At 46.4% G+C, this 25,350-nt stretch overlaps 2 protein-coding genes across 4 annotated transcripts in view; both read right to left on the reverse strand.

Moving 5' to 3' along the window:
* PIP4K2B (phosphatidylinositol-5-phosphate 4-kinase type 2 beta) overlaps window positions 1–12,247 on the reverse strand; it is a 31,631-nt gene extending 19,384 nt beyond the window's left edge. Inside the window, exons 1-3 of one of the 3 annotated variants that reach the window (XM_035137252.2) lie at window positions 11,519–12,247; window positions 4,772–4,869; window positions 1,138–1,234 (exon numbers count right to left, since the gene is read on the reverse strand). In XM_035137252.2, coding sequence (XP_034993143.1) covers window positions 1,138–1,234; window positions 4,772–4,869; window positions 11,519–11,695 — 372 coding nt within the window. In that variant the 5' untranslated portion in view covers window positions 11,696–12,247. Of the gene's footprint in view, window positions 1–1,137; window positions 1,235–4,771; window positions 4,870–7,228; window positions 9,366–11,495 lie in introns of those variants that run through there. The other 2 variants (XM_035137255.2, XM_035137254.2) reach the window with 2 other exon arrangements.
* A 3,019-nt stretch (window positions 12,248–15,266) lies between these two features.
* CWC25 (CWC25 spliceosome associated protein homolog) lies at window positions 15,267–25,088 on the reverse strand. The gene is made up of 10 exons (XM_035136560.2): window positions 24,982–25,088; window positions 22,515–22,687; window positions 20,930–21,166; window positions 20,101–20,170; window positions 19,092–19,207; window positions 18,472–18,541; window positions 18,186–18,349; window positions 17,330–17,416; window positions 16,518–16,682; window positions 15,267–15,700 (listed from the first exon to the last, which is right to left on the reverse strand). Exons 1-10 carry the CDS (start codon window positions 24,997–24,999, stop codon window positions 15,586–15,588), a joined length of 1,215 nt encoding a protein of 404 aa, XP_034992451.2. The 5' UTR covers window positions 25,000–25,088; the 3' UTR covers window positions 15,267–15,585.
* Window positions 25,089–25,350: the final 262 nt, after the last annotated feature.

The raw sequence follows: 25,350 nt of genomic DNA on the forward strand, positions 1-25,350 counted from the left end.
CTCACCATGCATGAACACACACACACACCCCTTCTGGGTATTCAGTATATTTCCAAAGCTGCTTGAAACAGCTGCAGGTGTAGAAACCTCTTCTGTTTTCTGATAAAAGCTGGTATAACAGCTCATATACCAGGATTGCATTCCAGAGTAGCGATCGATTTCTAGACCAGACCTTTGCCCCTGAAAACACACTCAAACACCAGCCTTTCCGGGAAGAGGCTGGCACTTTGCACTATGCCAGTTTTGGGCTGCACATCTACTACAGATCTTCACTGTGTCTAGCGGTGTAGTGGTCATGGGGACAGGGACAGGGGGGCCAAAGACCTGCTAGCATTTCTGCAGCAGGGCCCCTGTCTCTGATGTCTTAGAGAGCCACCCGGACAGCACAAAAGGGGAGATTTATAGCCCCTGTATGCCCCAAGCCCAAGCATTTAGGGGCACCGAAAACACAAGGTGATTCCATTTCAAGAGAACGGTGTATGAGCTCTGTTGCAGACAATGGGATATCACAGAAAACACAATTTAAGTCACTCCAAAATAAGTACTCTAAATCAATTGCCCATGTACGTGCGCAGAAAACAGTAGATTTAGCCGAAAGGAAACACACAGAGATCTGCACCAATCATTGCACAGCGTCCTTAATTACTATTATTGTATAATTTTAAGAGTATTGTACAATATTAGAAAGTTGTATATAATCTCAGAAGAGGCGTGGCAGTGGTTATCATAAAGGGGCTCTGCACTTCTGAATTTGCCACAGTACTGCAGGCTTTCCTTTCCATTGCTTGCACAGTCAGCTATTGCTATCTTCCTCTTCCTCCTCCTCCTTGAACCTCCCCACTTCCCAATCTCATCCCCACACAAAGTAACTCTGCTAGTTCCTATCTTGGCCCCAAGGACTACTCTTTCGCCCTTGGCTCATCCTGCACCCTTCACTCTAGATCTGTCTTACTTTCAGTTAAGCAAGCTTCCTCCTGCAAGGACTTCCCCAGTGGCATCACCCTGCAAGCAAACCCCAATCCCCTGAACAACCCCCCCCCAAAAAAACACCACCTTTGCAAAAACCACTCCCAACATATTGCAACCTCTTGTTTCTACTCATCCAACTGCTTGAAGTGCTGCCACCAAGCTCCGTACCTGATAATCTTGATCGTCAATCGCAAACCTTTCGCGGAGATTTCGGAACACCAGTGGGCAGTACTCCTTGAATTTGAAGCGACTTGGGAGGTTCTCCCTGGAAGCAGATGCAGAGAAGCTGTCTTTCAGCATTAAGATGTAATTTGGTTTTATATACGCACTAACTCACCGTCTCCATGCTTGATGGAGCACAAGTGAAAACTGTTCTCTAATATTAAACCCCCCTTTTTTTAAAGGAATTATTACTTCTGCCTCTTCACGAGCAGTCCTGAGATCTCCCCTTCGCAAGATGGCAAAAACTCATGTCAATCCTCTTAATTCATATAATTTTGTGTGGTGGACAGTCACTGTTCTTTTGCTATAACTCGATCGAAAGCAGGTAGCAAACGAGTTCTACAACCTGGGCATGTGCAGGCTTCCGAGGAGGAAGTGTGGTCTGCATAATTAGGCTCTATCACTTAGTGGCTTGACATGCTAGTTCACGTTTAGCTTTTATCCTAATAACGAATGCCACAAATCCGTATCACACCTTGTGACACTTGAGGGATCACCCAAAGAACAGAACAACCATTCATGGCAGTAACTGGTGCATTTGGCAATGTTCAAGATTGCAAAAAAGAGCCCACCCCTCTGTTCTGTTGATGGAGATCTCTGCTGGATCAAAGATAAAGGTAAAGGGACCCCTGACCATTAGGTCCAGTCGTGACCGACTCTGGGGTTGCGCGCTCATCTCGCATTATTGGCCGAGGGAGCCGGCGTACAGCTTCCAGGCCATGTGGCCAGCATGACAAAGCCGCTTCTGGTGAACCAGAGCAGCACATGGAAACGCCGTTTACCTTCCCGCTATAGCGGTTCCTATTTATCTACTTGCATTTTGATGTGCTTTCAAACTGCTAGGTTGGCAGGAGCTGGGACCGAACAACGGGAGCTGATCCCGTCGCAGGGATTCGAACCGCCGACCTTCTGATCAGCAAGCCCTAGGCTCTGTGGTTTAATGCACAGCGCCACCTGGTTCAAATCAGAGCTGTATTTTTAATGCTGACATTGTCACTGTAGTACTTGTGACCCAATTATGTTAGTATTGGTGCCGGCTCATAACGGAGCAATAGTCATAGGCCACCGTAAGAGCACAGACCCCTGGACTAAATTGGATCGGTGTGAAACCACATAGCAACTCCAGCTTTTAATGTGGTTTTCATTACTGTGCCTTTTTATAGATAGCCGTTTGTTAAAGCCTTCCATAACCTTGCATTTATCACTACCACCACCCGATTACATCATGCCTGTTCACCTCCTTTCTTGGCAGATTTTCTCTGACAATGTTTACTATCGCACCACAGCAAGACTCTCTACAGCTGATCTGACCAACAGATAAAGTTCAGCCTCTCCCTGATTTTTAATCCTGCCAATCGAATCCAATGGAAGAGAAGGGGGTGATTCCTCTTGATGTGTGCTGTGACACCCTTGTTAGGACTTGTATTTTCACTCTGCCCAGCAGGCGTATCTTAGAGGTGCTGGCACTGTTTGTAGAGACATAGCCCCCAGCTTTTCAGAAGACACTGGCTTAATGTTATATAGCAACCAGATCCATTTACATCTGTACCAAGTAAAGGCCTTTCCCCCTTGTGTCTCTGCAGAGTCACATTGGTGGGTATGTGCCAGCCAGATATCTTAACGTGCTGCAGAAGTTATGGCACCTATACCAGCGCATGTCTGACCAGATGCCATCCCATAAACCTGAACTGGGGCGCATTACATCATTACATGCTCCCCATGCACAAACGTTGAAAGTATTTCCGAAGATAGCTGCTCCATTGCTCTGGAATAGTACAAGAGTACAGTCGTACCTTGGAAAGTCAAACAGCTTAGTTCCTGAACGTTTTGGCTCCCAAACATTGCCAATCCGGAAGTGACTGTTTCCTGCAGCCTATCAGAAGCTGCGCTTTGGTTTTGGAACGTTTTGGAAGTTGAACCGGCTTCCGGAACGGATTCTGTTTGACTTCCAAGGTATGACTGTACAACTAACATAGTGCTAGTGTCCTGCTGCAGAAGACCAAGGCATAACCCCTTGAAGAGTTCTTAAAAGGTGCAGTGGAAATTCTCCTTCCCTTTTATCAACATCTATGAAACATTTTTGCAAATATTATGGCAAGGTATCAATTTGCAGCACAGTATTATGCCTCTTTACTTGGAAGTCCCACTGTGTTCAACAGGTCAAATTCCCAGGTAAGTGCTCACAGGATACTAACCCCAGCTGGTTTGTTCCCCACCCTTATGTTAAAAGGTTAGGCCAGACATCCCCAAACTTCGGCCCTCCAGATGTTTTGGACTGCAATTCCCATCATCCCTGACCACTGGTCTTCTTAGCTAGGGATCATGGGAGTTGTAGGCCAAAACATCTGGAGGGCCGCAGTTTGGGGATGTCTGGGCTAGGCAAATGAATTCCCTGCACCCCAAATGCTACATTTAGACAGAAACAAATATTGTCCTTTCTTTTATGGGAAGTTATTCTGTTCTTGGTTTTTTACGCAAGGTACGGTAGATGCTACCCTGAATATATCAGTCTCCTGAAGGAGAATGAGGTGGCCTCAAATCAGATTCCAAAACATCATGGTCAAAATATACAGAAGCAGTTGAAAAGCACTAAGCACTAAAAATTGCAAGGTTAATGAACGGTGTAGCCACAAAATGCACAATCAAAGTGTTCCTTGGTTTCATAACAGCTGTCCAGAGGCAGGGAGGGGAAACTGTGGGCAAGCTAATCTTGAGCTAAAGCGGTAAGAGCTCTTTCCGTATGCAATACAAGATGCTTCTGCATACAAATCTCTGTCTCTTGTTAACACAGGTTTAAACTGCTGAATGATGGAATGAATCTGAAACACACAAAACCATAGCATTTGCATATAGGGTGTTTATTTATATCACTGAACTTCACAAACACCCCAAGAACACACATATACACATCGGGTGCTGTTCACTTAAAATCCATTCATTCCCCCAGAAATAAAAAAATCATGAGTTTTAGGGTTTTGCCAATTGCTTCCTGTGGCATATTCTTTTCGGCTTCTGCTTAAAGCACTTTTGTGCAGGCAAGCCTATCCAGACCTGTAGAAGTTACATTTTACATTTTTGCAAACCGCTTGAGAGCTTTCCTTATAAAATGAACTGATATATAAATTTTGCTAAGTGAAAATAAACACATGGAAGGAGGTGCCCCTTTTAAGGTATGCAGGTCCCAAGCCATGATAGGCTGAAAATGTAATCAGAACATCAAACTGGGCTTGAAAGCATAAAAATGTGTAAGTAGCCCTATGCAGCTGGGCCTGAATCGGAGAGTTGTAGTGTTTCCCATGGCCTGTCTTTTTCAAAAGATGAGCTGCAGCTTCCAAGCCATATCCATACACCTGCAGGGTTTAGAGTACACAGATGGACACGTGGGAAATTGTATATAAAATTACGTTCTTCTCCGGTCTATGCATCTCGTTTCTTTCACCTCAATTGCAAAGTGACTCCTGCGAAATCATGGACGATACAGCATTGTACATCAGGTAAAAAGAAACCAGCTATTTATATACAGTACTGAAGTTCCTCTATCAAGGGAGGGATCAGATCAAAAGTTACGTTCATTACTCACTTGTTGAAAAGATGATTGTCCACCTTAATCTTGCTGTAGGCCTTAAAGTCATCTGGCATTAACATAACTGGGACAGGGACATTACTCAATTCGTTAATCTGAAAAAAGAAAGACAAAATCTAAATAGGCAGTGAAGGGAGAGAGGGAAAAGAAAACCATCTGTACTGCTGGCACTTGTATTTACTGGCAGAGCCAAGAAACCCCATTAAACTTTCACTGGGAGAGTCAGCACTAAGTAAGGACCTGCAGAATTGTACAGAACAGAAACCAGATTTATATTCAACCACACACTTAATGCATTGCCACACTGAATTCCCGGCTGCGTTTACTGAGCAGGTACAATCCTGAGGCTACAGCTGCCTGTGCCACGCATTTGTGGGAACTGGAATCCAGCCTTATGAACGCATTGGCCAAGCTTGGATGGTTATATCTTGGCGTATAAAGCTGGGATGTGAACAAACACGTTGTCCACATAGGAAACCGCTTTGTTCCTCCTTTGCAGCAAGCCATGATTCCTCCCTTTGAACTACTTTGTATTAATGAGATCCTAAATAATAAGGGTGTGTGGGAAACGGGTGGTGCTATGGTCTAAACCACTGAGCCTAGGGATTGCCGATCGGAAGGTTGGCGGTTCGAATCCCCATGATGGGGTGAGTTCTTGTTGCTCTTTCCCAGCTCCTGCCCACCTAGCAGTTCGAAAGCATGCCAAAAAAAGTGCAAGTAGACAAGTAGGTACCGCTCTGGCGGGAAGGTAAACGGCATTTCCGTGTACTGCTCTGGTTTCGCCAGAAGCGGCTTAGTTATGCTGGCCACATGACCCAGAAAAACTGTCTGCGGACAAACACCGGCTCCCTCAGCCAGTAAAGCGAGATGAGAGCCGCAACCCTAGAGTCATTCGCGACTGGACTTAACTGTCAGGGGTCCTTTACCTTTAAATAATAAGGGTAGGGCTTCCAATAGCTACAAAATTCTACTTAGTAAAGTATCGGGCTCTTCCCAGGGGCTACAATCAATGTGGGAGAGTAATATGGGCCTTTGGATAGAGGATCAAGTATGGGAAGTAATATGGTCTAAATAAAAAGGTAAAGGGACCCCTGACCATTAGGTCCAGTCGTGACCGACTCTGGGGTTGCGCGCTCATCTCGCATTATTGGCCGAGGGAGCCGGCGTATAGCTTCCAGGCCATGTGGCCAGCATGACAAAGCCGCTTCTGGCAAACCAGAGCAGCACACGGAAACGCCGTTTACCTTCCCGCTGTAGCAGCTCCTATTTATCTACTTGCATTTTGACGTGCTTTCGAACTGCTAGGTTGGCAGGAGCTGGGACCAAGCAACGGGAGCTCACCCCGTCACAGGGATTCGAACCGCCAACCTTCTGATCAGCAAGCCCTAGGCTCAGTGGTTTAACCACAGTGCCACCTGGGTCCCTGTGGTCTAAATAACCCCCACTTAAAGCCATCTCTGTAAGAATACAGGAAGCCATGTTGAAAACATTGCTAAGATAGCCTTGGACTCCACTCCGCCTACTTAGAATTGGCAAAGGCTACTTCAGTTGATGTTGGCAGAGTTGTGGACACAATGAACCATTGCTTCACATGTGATGGGATTGTTGCATAGTTCAGAAATTCTGGATCCAAACTTTTGACACTCCAGTGGTACCTTGCTTCTCCAACTTAATCTGTTCCGGAAGCCCATTCCAAAACCAAAGCATCCCAAAACCAAGGTGCACTTTCCAGGCACCCCCAAACTTCAGCCCTCCAGATGTTTTGGACTACAATCCCCATCATCCCTGAGCACTGGTCCTGCTAGCTAGGGATCATGGGAGTTGTAGGCCAAAACATCTGGAGGGCCAGAGTTTGGGGATGCCTGGTCATACCTCATGTTACATCCGCTTCAGGATGTGTCTTTTCGGGATACGGACGCACCGAACCCAGAAGTCCCGGAACGGGTTACTTCTGGGTTTGGCGCGCATGCATGCGTAGAACCCTAAATCATGCTTTGCACATGCACAGAAGTGCCGAATTACGTCATGCGCCCACACAGACGCGGCACTTCAGGATGCGGCCTTTTCAGGTTGCGAACGGGCTTCCGGAACAGATCCCGTTCACAACCAGAGGTACCACTGCAATGCAAAATGGATTAATCCGTTCCAGACTTTTAAAACAGCAATTTAACATGAATTTTACTATCTAACGAGACCATTGATCCATAAAATGAAAGCTATGAACCATGTACTGCAGTCACACAATCAATCAATCAGTAGCTGAACTGAGTTCCACACAGTCACAAAAAGTAAACAAAAAGATCCGCAAAAACAAAAATGCAAAATAAATTGCAAAAACAGACAGACCTCAGTATAACACTCAAAACAGAAATGTGGCACTTAAATCGTCAGCATAACACACAAAACAGAGCACGTTCAGCTTCCAAAAAAAAGTTTGCAAACCAGAACACTTACTTTCAGGTTTGCAGTGTTTGGGTTCCAAGTTGTTTGAGTACCAAGGCGTTTGAGAACCAAGGTACCACTGTATCTCCATAATTACTTCACAGGTACTTTTCTCAGACCCAGCTTTGGCACCGCTATCCTTGGAGTGTGGGACCAACACATCTATCACGCATAAATCTCTTGTGCTCATGCTTCTTGCGACAGCCAGTGGCTGCCCATTGGGAGTCCAAATCACTTCCTTCTCAGGAAGAGTGGCTAGCGAAAGAATGGGACATTGCATTGTCGGAACATCTGACATATAACCAGAGAGGCCTCAGTGGTTCATCAAAAATTGATCCTTTCTACTCAACATGGCATACAGTGAGGGGGGGGAGAAGTATTTGATCTCCTGCTAAATTTGCCTGTTTGCCCCCTGATGAAGAATTGACCGGTCCATAATTTTAATGGTAGGTTTATTGTAGCCGTGAGAGACAGAATGACAACAGGAAAACTACCAAATTATTAATAACGATAATGATAACAACAGCAACAACAACAAAATAATAATAATAATAACTACAATAAAGAAATCCACACAATTTGTTTTCAGAGAAGAGCCAAATGACTAAGAAGTCAAACCGTCTCTCTGAGGACACATGAACTGCCAACTTTGAGCCACACTGAAGGGGCAACTAGCAAAGCTCTCCCATGTCTGACAGGGTGCCTCCAAGAAGGCCAGAGGCAGGGCATTAAGGCAAGAGCTGTGGTTTGCTCTCAGCAATCTGCGGTATCCTACCCCTGCCACGTGGAGGCTCCATTGAGCTGTTGGGACTAATCGTTGCAGATAAAGCCATTCGTCCCATAAATGCATCTAATTATCTTTAAGCCTCCCCTGCCAACAAGAAACCCCACAGATTAACAACTATGTGACCCTTCGTCCAACCCAAACCTACCCAACTGATCTGGCAGGATTGGTCAAAGCGATTCCTTTTTCTTCACTGCATTTGCCTGGCCACTTTCCTATTACTTGAGGCAACTTGAAACAAATTGAATAACGCAGTTGCAACAAAACGCGCCATTAAATCAATATTACAAAATTACAGGTCGGCTGCAGCAAGCAAAAGCACTGCTTGTAAATTCAAGCCGCCCAGTTTCTTTACTCAATTCATCAAGCCCTACACACACACAAAAAAATCATAATGCAGGTCTCCTTTGCCCTCCAGTTTCCTGCTGACCAAGACACGTTGCCGAAGTTGACATTCTCTCAACTTGCTACTGCATTTTGTCGAGAGTGGGGTGTGGTTTCACAGAGTTTATGTATGACACATAAGACAACACCACCATATTGATCACATGGAATGTGAAAGTCCTGGGGAATATTTGCACCATGCATAATACAAATTATGCATGGTGCAAATATTCACACCATTGAATAATCCATCCCCCTCTCACATGCATATATACTGGTCCCCAAACTAAGGCCCAATCACCTTCTAAATCCGGCCCGCGGACAGCCCAGGAATCAGCATGTTTTTACATGAGTAGAATGTGTCCTTTTATTTAAAATGCATCTCTGGGTTATTTGTGGGGCCTGCCTGGTGTTTTTACATGAGTAGAACGTGTCCTTTTATTTAAAATGCATCTCTGGGTTATTTGTGGGGCATAGGAATTCGTTCATATTTTTTTTTTCAAAATATAGTCCGGCCCCCCAGACTATTGAGTTTGACCAAACTGCGGGAGGCAGTGCAAGACAGGAGTGCCTGGCGTGCTATGGTCCAAGGGGTCACGAAGAGTTGGACACGACTAAACGACTAAACAACAACAAGTCCGGCCCCCCACAAGGTCTGAGGGACAGTGGACCGGCCCCCTGCTGAAAAAGTTTGCTGACCCCTGCACACAATTGGGTTTTAAGATTCCTGAACAGACAGCATTGTTCCCAGTCCACAGGAGGGGGGCCATAGCTGCCAAGTATCCCGTATCCGCCGGGAAAACCCCTTTTTTCTTACCGTTTCCCGGCGGTCTCCCGTTTAGCGAAAAATCCCGGTATTGTCCCTTAAATTGGGATACTTGGCAGCTATGAGTGGAGGAGAATGCAATTGTTAGCAACCCTAATTACCCGACCATTTTTCTGGTGCCGCTTGCCCTTCTATGGGCACCAGAAAATGGCGGCGCCGGCGCCGGAAGTCGCTTTTACGTGTTTCCGGTCATGCGCGGAAGTGACTTCTGGCGCTGGCGCCGCCATTTTCTGGTGCCCATAGAAGGGCGAAGCGCCACCGGAAGTTGCGTCACGCAACTTCCGGTCATGCGCGCGCTGCCGATCCCGGATATTTACGACCCGGAGTTGGCAGGTATGAGGGGGGCTCTGTTGCTACTCAATAAAAGCCCCGCCAGTTATCTGGGGCCATGTTATCAATCACAGCTAGCAAACACCTATAGGGCACAGGTGGGAAACGTGGAATTTGCAGTCCTCCAGATGTTGAACAAGTCCCATCAACCCCCTGGCCATGCCCGTTGGCTCATGGGGACTGGAGTTCCACAACACGTGGGTGGCTGGTGTACAAATGATTGCAACCAAAACGACTATTAAATTGCAACATTTGATAAGATGTTTGTGTAGCATTTATCCGGCACACTGTTGCATATTGAAAATGTTGCCATCTTCTCTCACTCTCCACCCAGAAACTCAGGAAGGTACTCTTCCCATTTTACACAAGCGACCAATAGAGTAGCAAAAAATTGCAATAGAGCGAGCTCAAGATGAATGGGGATTGAAACCCAGATTCAGCAAAACAGCTCTGTCCTCAAGAGAGGAAGTCACCACTCGTTTCCGTTACCTGGTGTAAAAGGAGGGGTTTTGAATAAGGCTGACAGAATCTCATTTGCCTGGTCACCAATAATAGTTGGAAAAATATTTGGAATATTTTACAAGCCTCATCAAGCGCCAAACCACCATCCAAAAGTATGCATGCATGTTTTAAACTGTGAATGATTAAACCCAAGAAATCAGAATTCATCACGGCAAAATAATGTATTTATAGAAACAAGTTTGTGGTGTTCAGCTTCAGAATTCATCACGGCAAAATAATGTATTTATAGAAACAAGTTTGTGGTGTTCAGCTTACTCCAAACAGACACATTCAAGCCAATATAAAAGTGGAAACTTATTTGCTTAGATCTGATTTAGGGTGCAATTCTACTTGTACTTATCTGGGAGTAAGTGCTACTGCAGGAAATTGGGCTTACTTCTGAGCAGAAACATGTAGGGCTGCGGAGTTAATTGTTGAAGTGGCTGAAAAACCTTTTGTCTCTTCTTCCCATGACAGCTGAAGAGAAGGGTCAACAGGGAAAGCAACCCTAGAAAAGGTAAACTGGGAGGTAGACTTGTACCTACCTATCACACTGTGTGAAATCGATGTGAAAGACATCTACGTAGAAGGGTCCTCCTTCAAGTTCATTAAACACAGTGCTGTTACCCCTTCACACAGCATTTAGCAAGAACATAAAAGCCCTGCTGGATCAGACCAAAGGCCCACCTAGTCCAACACTCTGCTTTCACAGTGGCTGACCAGATGCTGATGGGAAGCCCATACACAACATGACCACAATAGCCCTCTCACACTCATGATCCCTAGCAACTGAGGACTTACTGCCTCCAAATTGAGGTAGTATATAATCATCATGACTAGTAGGTACTGATAGCCTTATCCTCCATGAATTTACCTAATCCCCTTCTGAAATCATCCAAGATGGTGGCCACCACTACATTTTGTGGTGGCCTCTTCCAGAATTTAACTATGTGCTGCTGTGTGAAGTCCATCCGTTTGGATGTTCCGATATTCAGCTTCAGTGGATGACCCCAAGTTCTTGTATTATGAGTATTATATCCTGCTCTGCACACTACCAGATTATTTTAATACAGAGGTGGGGTTTTGCTAGACTATACCGGTATCTCCCATCAACCCTGACCATTGGCCTCACCGGCTGGGACTGATGGAAACTGCAGTGCAACGAAAACTGACAGGCCGCACATTTCAAAAGATGGGAACTTTTTAATTCCCTTTTCCGCAAAGCATGTTCTCCTGCAGAATATGGATCCTAATCCATGTTGGCAACAGAACCTGTAAGAACTGGTTCTTCCGAGCTTAGTCACTGAAAACAAACAAACAGGTGATGCAAAAGATCTGCCACTAAGACTCATGGCATGATAAGGTGTACCTCTCCTAATGGAGATGGATGGGTGCCATATTTCGTCTTCTGCCTGTGCGTGACTAAAGGGAAGTGGGATTAGGGAACTACCTACGTTTGCATGCCTCTCTTGCTCACCGTGTGGTTGACTCCCCACATCAGGACGCTGAGGAGCGGCTCCGAGGCCCGGAAGAGCTTCACCTTCTGGCACACAAAATGCTTCTTCTTCGTCTTGGTCTTGGAAGCGCTCAGCGCCGCTCCTATAGCCGCGCCGACGTTCGCCGAGGCCGTGCCCCCGGTGCAGTTCGAGGCCATGGCAGCGAGGGGATCCTCCAGACTCCTGGCTTGCCAAAAAACACCACCGCACACCCCTCACAGCCCCCTAAGAGTAGTGGGGCCCGTGCATGGTCCCACCAACTGATGCGGCTATGGCCCCTTTCAATACCCGCTTATTGATGCTATTTAGGTGAAGGGCACACCCCTTCCGCTACCACAGCTTAAAATGGCACCACTTGCCCCATGCGCTATCACTGCCTGGCATTCCCCGGAGAGGCACCCCAAAAACCAAAAGTTGGCGCCCCCTCAGTCCCTTAAGTGGCACCTCCTGCCTCCCTCTCCCCCCCTTGCTGAATGCAGTGGTATCACCCTCGACAGGATCCTCCAGAAGCACCACATGGAGCCTTCCTCACCCACGCACAATGGAACATTCCCCCCCTCGCAGACACGCACACGTCAAGTCTGTGGCATGCGTCCCTGCCCGCCTCCCCCAAATGGTACCGCCCGGCCACGCCTCCTCAGAGCTGTTACCATTCCAAGCCCGTCAGTAGCACGCCCTCCCTCGCTCTCTTGCCCTCTCCCCCCCGCGAGAGCATTCAGAGTGGTACCGCCCGCCGCCGCACCTGTATTACCTGAGCCGCTGGCTTGCAGAAGACCCCCCCCCCCCGTTGAGTGCTACCAAGTGGTTCCGCTCAAAGACTCGGGAGCCGCGCTACCACCCCCGCCGTCCGCGTAATGGTCGCGCCCGCGCCCCACCCACCCGCTGTCAGCTGCCGAATAGCGCCGCCCGCCTCCGTAGCGAACCGAATCTGGGCGCTTGCCCACCCCCCGCCTCACACACAGAGACACCCCTTCGCGGCCGCCAGAAGTAGTTTCGTCCGCGGACAACACGTCGCCCCGCCCCGCCTGCCCACCTCCCTTCCACCCCTCCCCCCCGCGCTTCCTCCTCGGTGGTTTGCTCCACCGCGGAACGAGCACCCCGCGCACTCGGCTCCTGCGCAGAGGCGTCAAGATGGCGTCGGCCAGAGGGAGGGGGGCGGGCGGGCGACGGAGCGGGATGTACCATTTGCGCTTGAGTGTGGGGGAAAAAGTGCTGTGAGGATAGTTAAAGTCAAGGTACGCGGGGGTACTCCTTGTGGAGGGGAGAAAAAATATCAATCTGAGGCAGGTTAAAGGGAGATTCGTGCAGCGGAACCAGAAAGATTTCCTCCACATCCCTTTCTTTTAGTATTAGTACGCTCCGGTAAAGAGAAAGTGACGTACAGGTGGGACGTACGTTTTACGACCAATCAGCGGAGAGGCGCCTGGAATTATGAATGGGGGAATTGCGATGGTACGTCAGGGACGTGGTGTTTTTGCAGACAGCGCCGCCTGTGGCTGGAGTGAACCTCACGAAATTATTGTAGAGGCATGTCTCCCTTTTCACTCATAGCTGTCATGCCTTCAGTAGCCCCTCCACCCCATTTGCCAACCCAGAGAGAAAAAAGTGCCATCAGTGTATGGGTAAATTTCAGCCCTTGTTTCTTTTCTTCTCAATTAAGCATTGTCTCCCCCACAACTAAACCTCAGTGTCCGGGCTGAATGATGGGGGTGGAGACACACTTTCAGGTATACTGGGCTGAGGCTGTTTAGGGCTTTCAAGGAAGCCTAAAGAAAAAGGGTGACTCCTCCCAGGTAAACCTCATCCCACCATACAAAACTGAAATCAATCAATCAATCAATCAAGTCCAACCCCATGCAATGCAGGAATCTTAGCTAAAGCATCCATGGCAGATGGCCACCCAACCTCTGCTTAAAAACTTCCAAGGAAGGAGAGTCTGCAACCGTTCCACTGTCGAACAGCTCTCACTGTCAGGAAGTTCTTTCTGATGCTTAGTCGGAATCTTTCTTGTAACTTGAAGCCACTGGTTCGAGTCCCACCCTCCAGAGCAGGTGAAAACAAGCTTGTTCCCTCTTCCATGGGACAGTGCTTGAGATATTTGAAGATGACTATCATATCATATTCATAAGCTGGTCCACTTTATTTCTAGTTTCACAAAGTAAAGAGCAGTTTGGATGGGACAAAGGCCTAAAAATAACTGGGCTGAGGTGGGAGTAGACAGTGGTAATAATTATTCAAAGAGGGTGCAGTAGCTAAGGAGGAGGAAGCAAAGAAGTAGATGCTTGAGAATCAGGATCCTGAGGGAAAGGAGAAGGAGAGAGTCTGAAGATCAGAAACAAGAAGCTAAGGAAAGAACAGGAAACAGAAATCTCATACAGGGCTATGGGCATTTACTCCTGTGAATTATACAATCATTGTACTGCCCCTTATCACCATTAAAAATATAAGTACACAGCCAAAAGCAGCCAAGTAGTTTCCGCCATCTCCCTTCAATTAGAAGGGGAAATTTTGTGCCATAAACAATGATAAGTAGATAGTAAATAAATAATATCTCGTATTTAGTAGAAATTTTCTGGCACAACAGCTAACACATCTTTACAAATATAGAATAATTTGAAAGGGTAAAAAAACAGGAAGAGTGAGTAGTCTTTCTTCTACACCAGTGATGGTCAAACATGGCCCTCCAGCTGTTTTGGGATTACAATTCCCATCATCCCTGACCACTGGTCTTGTTAGCTAGGGATGATGGGAGTTGTAGTCCCAAAACAGCTGGCGGGCCAAGTCTGGCCATGTCTGTTCTAAACTGTGCCTTGAGTTGAGGAGCTGGCTGCAAGGCACAGAGAAGCGCGCACACGGGATGTGCTGCTCCTTCATCCTCTCATATAGCTCTTTGTACCTTTCCCAGGATTGTTTTAAAAGCCCTGTGGGTGGGGGTGATCACTGTCCTTGTAAGCAGAGTGTTTTGGGAACATAGTTGACAGCCCTCTTTACACTCTAAAAAGGGCCTGTTTCCAAAGCCAGTTGCTACAAAATGGGGATTTGTGTGCTTCCCCCACCCCTGCAACCACCGCACATTCTTCTCCAGTTCCACATGAAAACACAACAATATTTCAAATCACCTGCGAATGCGAACTGCTTATTAAGATAAATCACCACAAAAACATTAAAACAGATGCTTAAGAGGAACAATATCTATTATTCCAGCTGGATTGTATACAAAGATCAGCATTTACACATCACAGACTACACAAATACGGCTTTCCCATTTGGTCAGGTGTTACTTTTTGTCTATTCTTCAGAAAGCTAAGGGTTGACCACGTCAGAAAGTGCATCTGTCCCCACTAAAACGCTTGAGTAAAATAAAGCCTCGTTTTATGAAAGGCACCCCTGTCTCTACGGCATTAGCCACCCGGCACAAAATCTTATTTAAAAGTTGTTTTAAAAAATAGACTGGATGGAACACCATAGTCTTGGGGTGGGGGGTGGGGGGAGAATAACTCAACAAAACAGAAACAGAATCCAAAGGGAAACTAAAATCCCTGGCATTCTCCACTTGCCTCACTACATTTTGGACGGGTCCAGTGCCCAATAATATTAAGTTATTTAAGAAACTGAAAAGGAATTATGATCGGCCAATAAAATACACATGGTTTTGGCAGCTGTGCTCCTTGTAAGAAGTGGTGACATAATCAGAAGCGAAAGGACCACCTCTTTTTTCTTTCTGTTTCATTCACTGTGGATGCAAAACTCCTCTAGCTGATACTCCCTAGCCTAAATGTTATAGCTCTATGGAGCTTCAAGGCAGGGCCTACTGTCAAAAAGCCTTGCCAGGAGTACATAAAACTTTTCCGAAAGTTGGGACCCCACAGGCCTTTACGATATCCTAGTTTGGAAAAACGGCCCTTATAGCAAAGCATCAAAGAGAACGTCCTCCTCCGGATGCCCAGGTACAAGACCTCTCACACAGTGAGAGGATAGCTGGCCTGAGCGGTGGAGTTTATACGAAGGTTTCCCTATCTGGTCCAGTGAAGGAAGACAGAAGCAAGTCTCATCTCTGCATGAAGTTTTTTTCCAGGGCTGCCGCTGTCCTTTGGATGGAGTGAATGTTCCTCTTGACCCTGTCTTCAAGGGAGGAGGTTGACGCACTCTCAAGCTTTATGTGGCTGCAGGAAAACAGAGAGAGAAAGAAACGTGATGAGTTGGGAAAAGCAGCCTCCTGCCTTGTACCCCAAGTGTGTTTCCCACCAGAAGGAATTTTAGGCAGGAAGGAAAGAGGTGGAAATCGGCTCAGAAGAGGCAATGCCTCTTCTTAAACCACATACCAGCTGCATATGGTATACTTCCTCAGCCACGTGCAACCCTTACTGTAGTTTTGGAACTGACATTTTATAGGAACGTGTGAAGGTGTTTAAATCAAACCACTGGTCCATGTAATAATAATAATAATAATTAAAAGGTAAGGTAACGGACCCCTGGATGGTTAAGTCCAGTCAAAGGCAACTGGGGTTGCGGCACTCATCTTGCTTTCAGGCTGAGGGAGCTGGTGTGTGTCCACAGACAGCTTTCCGGGTTATGTGGCCAGCATGACTAAACCGCTTCTAGCGCAACGGGACACTGTGACGGAAGCCAGAGCGCGCGGGTACGCCATTTACCTTCCCGCCGCAGCAGTATCTATCTACTTGCACTGGCATGCTTTCGAACTGCTAGGTTGGCAGGAGCTGGGACAGAGCAATGGGCGCTCACTCCATTGCGGGGAATTGAACCGCTGACCTTCTGATCGGCAAGCCCAAGAGGCTTGGTTTAGACCACAGCGCCACCCACATCCATGTAGCCCAGTGACATCTAATCTTTTTGGCAGTGGTTCTCCAAGGTCTTCCATCACTGTCCTTTTAACTTGAGATGCCAGAGACTGAACTCAATGCACCTGCTCAGCTATAGCTCCCCCCCCCCCCAGGTTTCAGAGGAAGGAAGGAAACTCACTGTATGAACTTCCCATTGCCATTGTCAAGTTTATCCCGTGTGAGTTCTCGCTCCTCTTCTTTTCTGTGTCTGTTCACGTTCTTCGCTCTCTCCTCTTCCCGCCACTTGGCATTGTCCATCATTTCTCGACGTTTTCTCTCCAGCTCTTCCGCAGAGAGTTTTCTCCTAAAGCAGGTCAAATGCAGTTACAGTCCCCCCAGCCTCCAGTGCGAGAGCTACAGCAGAATGTTATAACTTTGATCCGTGTTATCGGATCTGAACACTGCTTGGTCTTTTTTTTGGTGAGCCAAGGAGAACATGGGTTGATGGGCGGTCATACAAATAGGGTAAATGAGAAGACCTGGGTTCAAATCAAATCCCTGCTTAACTGGGGAACTCCGAGCAAATGGATTTTTCTTAGCTACAGCAAACTGCCTCTGGCTACTTGCAGTGTGTCAAGCTCATTTAGAGCACATAGGCAATCTTGAATGTGCCCAGAAATGAAAAGGAAGTCAGAGAAGAGCATGGCATGGCACATGGGCATTAAGGGATCTAGATTTCACACCCACATCAGGATTCATCTGGTTTTAACCAGGTCTGCTGAGTACATTGGACCACCCAGGGCACAGAACTGAAGTCTAAAACTTGCTTATTAAAAAAAAAACCCTAAGAACAGCTTTCTAATCTTCAGCATCCAGGAAGGTGGACTTGAATTAAACACAAAGTGCAGGACTTTGAATATCTTCGCCTTGCTTTGCTTTCTAGAGCTCTTTCTACAGCTCTTTCCCTTTCTTCACAATGTACCCCCTGGGACTGTACCCACTTAAACATACCTTGAGGTCTGTGGTCTTCTATAGACTTCTTGCTTTGGCGAAGGACTCCTGCCTCCCATTTTTGCCTTCTGTTCCTTGATTTTGTGGCTGCAATTCAGGAAGATCCTTTTTTATTTCCACCACGAAAATAACCATTTGGTCCCAATGAGTCTTCGGACCTATTTCATTCTCCTGCCCCTTCCCAATCTTGTACTGTTACTACTATTATTATTGATTGATTGATTGAATTTGTACACCACCCTTCATCCAAAAATTACAGGGCAGGTCACAAGGTAAAAATACAAAATGAGAACATAAAATACATATTTAAAAAATGAACAAACCAATATCCCCCCCCCTCCCACAAAAAGGCCACATAATGTTAAATCAGCCAGGGAAGTGGTAATAAACTTTTTCTGTCTGGTGCCTAAAGATATATAATGAAGGTGCCTGGCAAGTCTCCCTGGGGAGAGCATTCCACAAACCATGGCAAAAACGGCCCCTTCTTCTGCTGCCACTCTCTGGACCTCTTGCAGAGGAGGCACACAAAGAAGGGTCTCGGGTGATGAACACAGGGTAGGTGAGACATGCTAGAGATGGGATTATCTCCCTTCAAGTACACTCGGACCCAGGGCCGGCTCAAGCAGGTCGGGCGCCCTGGCGCTGAGATCACGCCGCGCCCCCACCCTCGCAGCACGGCTTCTGCACGGCTTCGCGGTGCAGCGCCCCCCCCCTTGCTGGCCTAGAGCCGGGCCTGCTCAGACCCCATTTTGCTTTCTAATGATTCTAAGCCAGAAATAGCCTAGCTTCCACAGCACTATCAAGAGGCACCCAGCAACAGAAAAGAGAAGCAGGTGCCCCCCCTCTCCTTGCTTACTGTTTATTGTGCCTAGGTGACCTTGACCTTCTGTGGCTGCTCAGCTCCGCCTCGTAAGCGTTCTTCTTGCCAGACGTCCTCTCTGGCGACAGGCCTCGGCTCTTCGACCCGGAACTCTGCTGGACCTTGTGGCCAAATGTGCTTTCGCGGCTGGCGTTTTGGATCTGAAATTGGAGAAAGGTGCGACTGCTGATGGAGGCAACCGTGCTTGCCAGCCGAGGTCACCACCCCTTCCATTCTGCTACCCCCGGGGGGGGAGTATTAAGGGTAGACAGCTTGGGCGTACCTGCAAGCCATACCCGGGTATTTTGGGGTGAAGAGGCTCCGAGGAAGAGCGGTCCATTTTCTCCCGTGACCTAAAGCAAAAGACAAAGGCAAAATTTATGCCAGCCTCTTTGTCAGCCTGGTTATTACTGAACCTCTCCAGGTGGTCTGATAGCTACGGAGCCTTCAGATATTACATGGCACCTAATTCTGAATGCCTAACCTGTAGACCCCAAGCCTTGTCAAGGAACCCAGGCTAACAGATAGACAAGGGGAAAGAAAACAAGGCAAGCCTGGGGATCCAACAAGTTGCCTGAGGCAGGAGAAAGATTTACAAGTGCATAGGCTTGAAAAGGAGGCGCTTCTGCCTCCCACAAGGAAATTTCTGAAGGGAGAAAGGAAACTATTCTGCCTGTCATCGCTTTAGCAGATACTGAATATCCACTGCTGCTTCATGGGAAGAGTAGGTTCAAGTCCTATCTCTGCAGTTGTGGGCAAATCACTCTCTTCTTAGCCTCCTTTATCGACATCTAAAGGAGAGACAGAGCCCTATCTCACAAGGCCAACTGAGAGTGGAAAACACGTTGCTAATAAAGAAGAGGAAATGAATGTTGAACAAGGTTGCACTGCGTATAAACGTACTTGGCTTTCGCCTGTTCGTCTTCGCTGCTGCTGGGGCTGTGGTGCTTGTGTTTCTTGTGCTTCTTTTTCTTATCTTTCTTCTTCTTTTTCTTCTTCTTCTCCAAACTGCTTTGCAACTGGGGGTGGGGGAAGGAGAAAGATGCCAGCTCCGTATCAAACGACAGAGTGATTTATAACGCAGTTCTATCTCGTGAAGTACAGGTGAAACTCGGAAAATTAGAATATCGTCGAAAAGTGCATTTATTTCAGTAATGCAACTTATTATTTTTTATTTTTATTTTTACAAATGCTTTCTTTTGGAAATTCCACAGTAATAAAACAAATAGTTACAAAAATAAACATCGCTATTACATTTCATTAATTACATTCCATTTATAATTGACCCGCCTAACGACAAATAACTACAATTACAACAAATAAAGGCTTGACATATCTTGCTTTGCATGTCATGCATCTATCTCCTATATTGGTTTCACCTTTTAAGTTGCATTACTGAAATAAATGAACTTTTTGACAATATTCAAATTTTCCGAGTTTCACCTGTAGTGCGAGGAAAAAGACTTCTTCCAACCACCTCTCTTTGTCCTATTCTGCATTAGATAAAGTTGGAATAATTACCTCCTGATAATATACGGGTAAAAATTGCTGCTCCAACAACCGTAATCAAGCATTGGAAAGCGGGCAGGGTAGAAAGTCACCCCTCCCTGTACCAGTCTTTAAACCACCTTGGTTGTGAGCACACAATTAAAAGATGAAGGTTACATTTATCCTCAATACATTTATATCAGCACCAATATAATGCCAGGGTCCACACTGCCTTCACACCCAAACATTTCACACCCAAGCATTGGAATTAAAATACTATTCCCCCCCACACACACACCCAAAGACAGAAGACATTTTAAATGTTAATCCTTGCTATAAGGATTTATTACAGACAATAGCACAATTCTATACACGTTCCATGGAATATCAGCTAAGGATACATAGAATGGCAGCCTTAACATACCAGTTCTTTGATCTTCTTCATTTTTACAGGGTTGTTCAGAACTTCACGCTTCTTCTCTTCCTCCCTCTTCCTAAATAACAACATTAAAAACCGGGTGCAGGGGGAGGGGGAGAGGGAGAAGAGAGATGTCAAGGTTATGATGAGATTTCCCCATGCACAGCACTGTTATCCCAACATTGCAATGAAACCTAACAGCAGGGTTACATAACTGCAGGTTTCTGCAATGTAATGTAATGTCTCAGCTTTACATTTTTCTTACATCTTTGTCTTACTAGAAAGGTAAAGGGACCCCTGACCATTAGGTCCAGTCGTGGACGACTCTGGAGTTGCGGCGCTCATCTCGCTTTATTAGCCGAGGGAGCCGGCGTACAGCTTCTGGGTCATATGGCCAGCATGACTGAGCTGCTTCTGGCGAACCAGAGCAGCGCACGGAAACGCTGTTTACCTTCCTGCTGGAGCGGTACCTATTTATCTACTTGCACTTTGACATGCTTTCAAACTGCTAGGTTGGCAGGAGCTGGGACAGAGCAACGGGAGCTCACCCCGTCGCAGGGATTCAAACTGCCGACCTTCTGATCAGCAAGCCCTAGGCTCTGTGGTTTAGACCACAGCTACTACTGGTGTTTTAAAGCCACTTTTGGGAGTCTTTTTAGCAAGGTAAAAAACCCCACTTTAAATAAATACATATTGAAGTGGGGAACTGGTGACGCTAATGAAAACAGTACTGTAAGTCGGCATCCTCCCACTGTAAAAAGGCCTTGACTCCCCTGTACTTTACAAAACATACACAGCACCAACTGGTTCCATATAAAGCTAAAGTTTTTCCTACCTTATCATGAACAGCGGGTCTTCTCGGATCTTGCTGGCCATATCCAAGGCGGAGTTGGCACCTGCTGGGGCAAAGATAGAGCCTGGCAGGAGGCCGGTCTCAGAAGAACAGCCCATTTCCTTGTCCTCCATGGGCTCAAAGACGTATTTGTCAACTGGGCGGCCCATAAGGTATTCATCTCTGCTCACCATGCCTCCTGGTCCTTGGTACATCCACTCCAGCTTCTCATCTTTTTTCCTAATTCATTGGCGGAAAAGGACATTAAACATATTTTTCAGACCAAGGCAGGAGACAAAGTGGGTGGGAGCTGAGAGAAAAGCAAAAGATGTCTCCTCTACAACAGAAGCATTTCTCAAACCGTTATAAGGAAGAGTTGACCAAGGAAGGTGAAGCAGATCTGGGGTAATTTTAAACTTTCTAAAATACGTTTTTGTGTCTGTGCTTTGTTTAGAAATCGTGCATGTTAGAAACAGAAATAAAGACACGGGTACACAAGCCAGTGTTAGACATTAGCTGGGCACCAGGTGCATTTTGCTACTGGCACTGGTCCAATTGCGACCCAGGATTGTTATTTTTTTCAGCTGGGATTCACCGGAACTCAGTTCCGGCACACCTCAGGTAGGCGCCATTATCATTCTAAGAGAACGAGGAAGGCGTTCTTGGTGAGTTCTGGCACATCTTTTTCTAGAAAAATAGCACTGTTGCAACCACATGGAGATCTCTGGATGCCAGGCTGGTAACTGACATTTCCATCTGGCTGGCCAGTTTTCTTAAGCAGGTATGCAGAAGAGCTTAGTTAATGCATTTAAATCCCACGTTTTTCTCCAAGGAGTACATGGTTCACCCCTCAACCCCCAGTTAATCCCTAAAATGACCTTGTGAGGTAGGTTAAGAGGCTGGGACTGGCCCAAGGTCACCCAGTCAGCTTCATGACTGAGTAGGGATTTGAACCCAATTCTTCCAGGTAGTGGTCCAACACTCTAACCCAACACTCTAACTCTATCCCCAACCACTGGTCCTGTTAGCTAGGGATCATGAGTTGTAGGCCAAATCATCTGGAGGGCCGCAGTTTGGGGATGCCTGCTCTAACCACTACACCACACTGGCGTCCTAGAGTACTTCTGTTATGGGGCTGCTATATAAGTTAAGTGAGTAAACAGATATGGGGGAAACAAAATGTCACTTAGAGAGGGATCTGAAATATTTTCCTTGAGGCTTGAATTTGTTTTATTCTGGATTATTTTATTTGACGTTTCAATGTGTTGTAAACCACTTTGAGAGTTTTTTTAAAATATTTAAAGCAGTATAGAAATGAAATGAATAGAAATAATAAGCCTCACCCGGGGGGGGGGGGTTGCCTACCTTATATATCTGAGTTTCTGACCCTGAACAGGTATAATTTCACTCCAAACTTTCCCCAAAGAACCTGAGAAACTATCATCCTATGAGGCTGTTTCTACTAACTGATTCATATTCCTGTGGTGTTTCGGTCACCCGGGTAGCTGCTTGGAGAAGCAATCCTAAGCACCTGCTCAATTTAAGCCCTAAATATGCCCGCCGGCCAAGGAAATCCTGCCCCACATACTTGACTGCCCCCACGTCCTCCGCATAACGCTGCATTTCCTCCCGCGCTCGTTCTTCATGTAGCTCCCGCTGCAGCTCCTCGATTTTCTTCCGTTCGGCTTCATGCTTCTGTTCTGCCTTCCAGACTTTCTCCACATTGCGCAGGGTTTGGGGGTGCCAGCTTTTCTTGAGGTTCTGCAAACAAGAATGAGCCCCTTGAATTGAGGTACACAACAGGTGATATGGTTTCCCTTGCCAATGGTGTACCAAAACCGCGAACGCTGCCGGGAACAATAAGGGGAAAGAAACCACTGAAGCGCAGATTTCTCCCGATTTCCTGAGTGGCCGGAATGACCCTTCCTCAAATACTGGTAAGTTCACTATCATTTTTAATATTCTGTTGGGAGCCACCCAATGTGGCTGGGGAGGCTTGGCAGATAGGCAGGGAATAAGTAATATTATTATTATTATTATTATTATTATTATTACACTGACTGACAGCTGGTTTCTAGGGTTCCCGACAGGAGGCATTCCCAGCTCTAGCTGCAGCTGCCATGGCTTGCACGCATCTCCCACACACACAAAAATTTAAGCAACTGAATATTGATAAAATTAAAACAAGAGAGAGTTTTAATTCCATCAATATTCAATTGTGCTTTAAGATTGCTTTCTCTTTTAGCCGTTCTTATTTTTATCTGTAAGCTGCTTTGACTCCTGTCAGGGAAAAGGCAGGGGCACAGTATTAATAAATATATAACAACAACAACAACTAACTTGGCATAGCTCAGTTGGTACAGCAGGAGACTCTTCCTATCAAGAGTCATGGGTAATTGCCAGAATTGGGTAAAAGATTCCTGCCCTGCGCGGGGTTGGACTAGATGACCCTCGTGGTGCCTTCTAATTCTACAATTCTATGATCCTATCATTCTAACCTGGGCAATTCTAAAAGCAAGGCAGACCACCACCATCGTTTTGTTTGTATGCCACCTTTCCATAGTTAGAAACATGCTTCAAGGCAACTTACAACAGTAATAATGTTACTTGCCCGAAAATGGAAAGAAGAAAAAGTCCTGGCAAAAGAAGAATGGATACAAAAATTTGTGGAATATGCAGAAATGACAAAACTTATCGGGAAAATAAGAAATCAAGATAACAAACTTTTTATAAAAGAATGGAAATGGTTTATTGAATATTTACAAATAAACTGTAAACAGATAAGAAAATTGGCAGGATTATTGAAATAGCCTGCAGTTTTATGTGTATATATTTAAAGTAGATGAGTAAATTTGGATAAATGAGTAAATATATATTTTAAGTAAATGAATTAATTTGGATATGCAGAAAATATTAAAAATAAATTTAAGGTACCACAGAAAAAGGGGGTAATAATAATAATGATTTATTATTTATAACCCACCCATCTAGCAGGGTTTCCCCAGCCACTCTGGGCGGCTCCCAACAGAATATTAAAAACATGATAAAACATCAAACATTAAAACTTCCCTAAACAGGGTTGCCTTCAGATGTCTTCTAAAAGTCAGATAGTTGTTTATTTCCTTGACATCTGATGGGAGGGCATTCCACAGGGCAGGCGCCACTACTGAGAAGGCCCTCTGTCTGGTTCCCTGTAACCTCACTTCTCGCAGTGAGGGAACCGCCAGAAGGCCCTCGGAGCTGGACCTCAGTGTCTGGGCAGAACGATGGGGGTGGAGATGCTCCTTCAGGTATACTGGGCTGAGGCCTTTAAAGGCTTTAAAGGTCAGCACCAACACTTTGAATTGTGCTCGGAAACGTACTGGGAGCCAATGTAGGCCTTTTAGGACCGGTGTTATGTGGTCTCAGCGGCTGCTCCCAGTCACCAGTCTAGCTTCCGCATTCTGGATTAGCTGCAGTTTCCCGGTCACCTTCAAAGGTAGCCCCACGTAGAGCACATTGCAGTAGTCCAAGCGGGAGATAACCAGAGAATGCACCACACTGGCAGCAAGTCAAGTTTTGAAATGTTAAAATGATTGTGAAATTATTGAAATTCATAAAATTTAAAATTGTAAGTTAAATATTTTTTTTTAAATAATAAAAATACAACTTACAACATGAAAAGATTTAGATAACTACACACAAGACAAAAGCAGGTGCTCTGCCGTTCATCTGTGACCCAGTGTGAACGCCTAGCGTCTTACAATAATACCTCACTTCCCTTTCAAAGCTGGGTCTCCCCCCCCCCCATCTGAGCGTTGGCCTCCAGGGCCTTCGCATCATAGACTCAGAACTGTAGAGTCTGAAGGGACACCCGGGGGTCATCCAGTCCGACCCCTAGGGGGGGAAACAAACCCCACAACACTTCAGTGCTTCCACTGGGGCTCGAACTTCCCACACCACCCTTCCTTGTCAACAGTTCACAGCTTTTTTGGGAGGAAGAACTATCCCCAATGTCCTCCCCCCACCCTCCCCCTCTTCACCCGCCCCCCGCCCCCACCCACCCCCGTCCTTACCAGGTCGCCTCCCCCCATGTCGACTGCGGAGGAGGCCGCACCGTCCGGCTGCTTCTTCGCCGCTTGCCCCTTCCGATCTCTTCTTCAGCCGTCGCGGCGTGATGACGTCGCCCAACTCGCCTCTCCCCCCCCCCCGCCTCCAATAAATCGGCCCTGCGCTTTTGGCCGCAAGGTGACGCTAAGGACACACGCAGAGGCGCGCGATTCCCTCATTGTTGCATTGTTGAGGGTTGGGCTAGAACAGATGACCCTGGTTGTCCCTTCCAACTCTACCGTTCTGATTCTATGAATTCTAAGCGCACAACTCTCTCTCTCTCTCTCTCTCTCTCTTGCTTTCTTCCTCACTGTCGTTTCTGGCAGTCTTTTCTT

The sequence above is a fragment of the Zootoca vivipara genome, chromosome 13 (assembly GCF_963506605.1).
Source record: "Zootoca vivipara chromosome 13, rZooViv1.1, whole genome shotgun sequence".
NCBI lineage: Eukaryota > Metazoa > Chordata > Lepidosauria > Squamata > Lacertidae > Zootoca > Zootoca vivipara.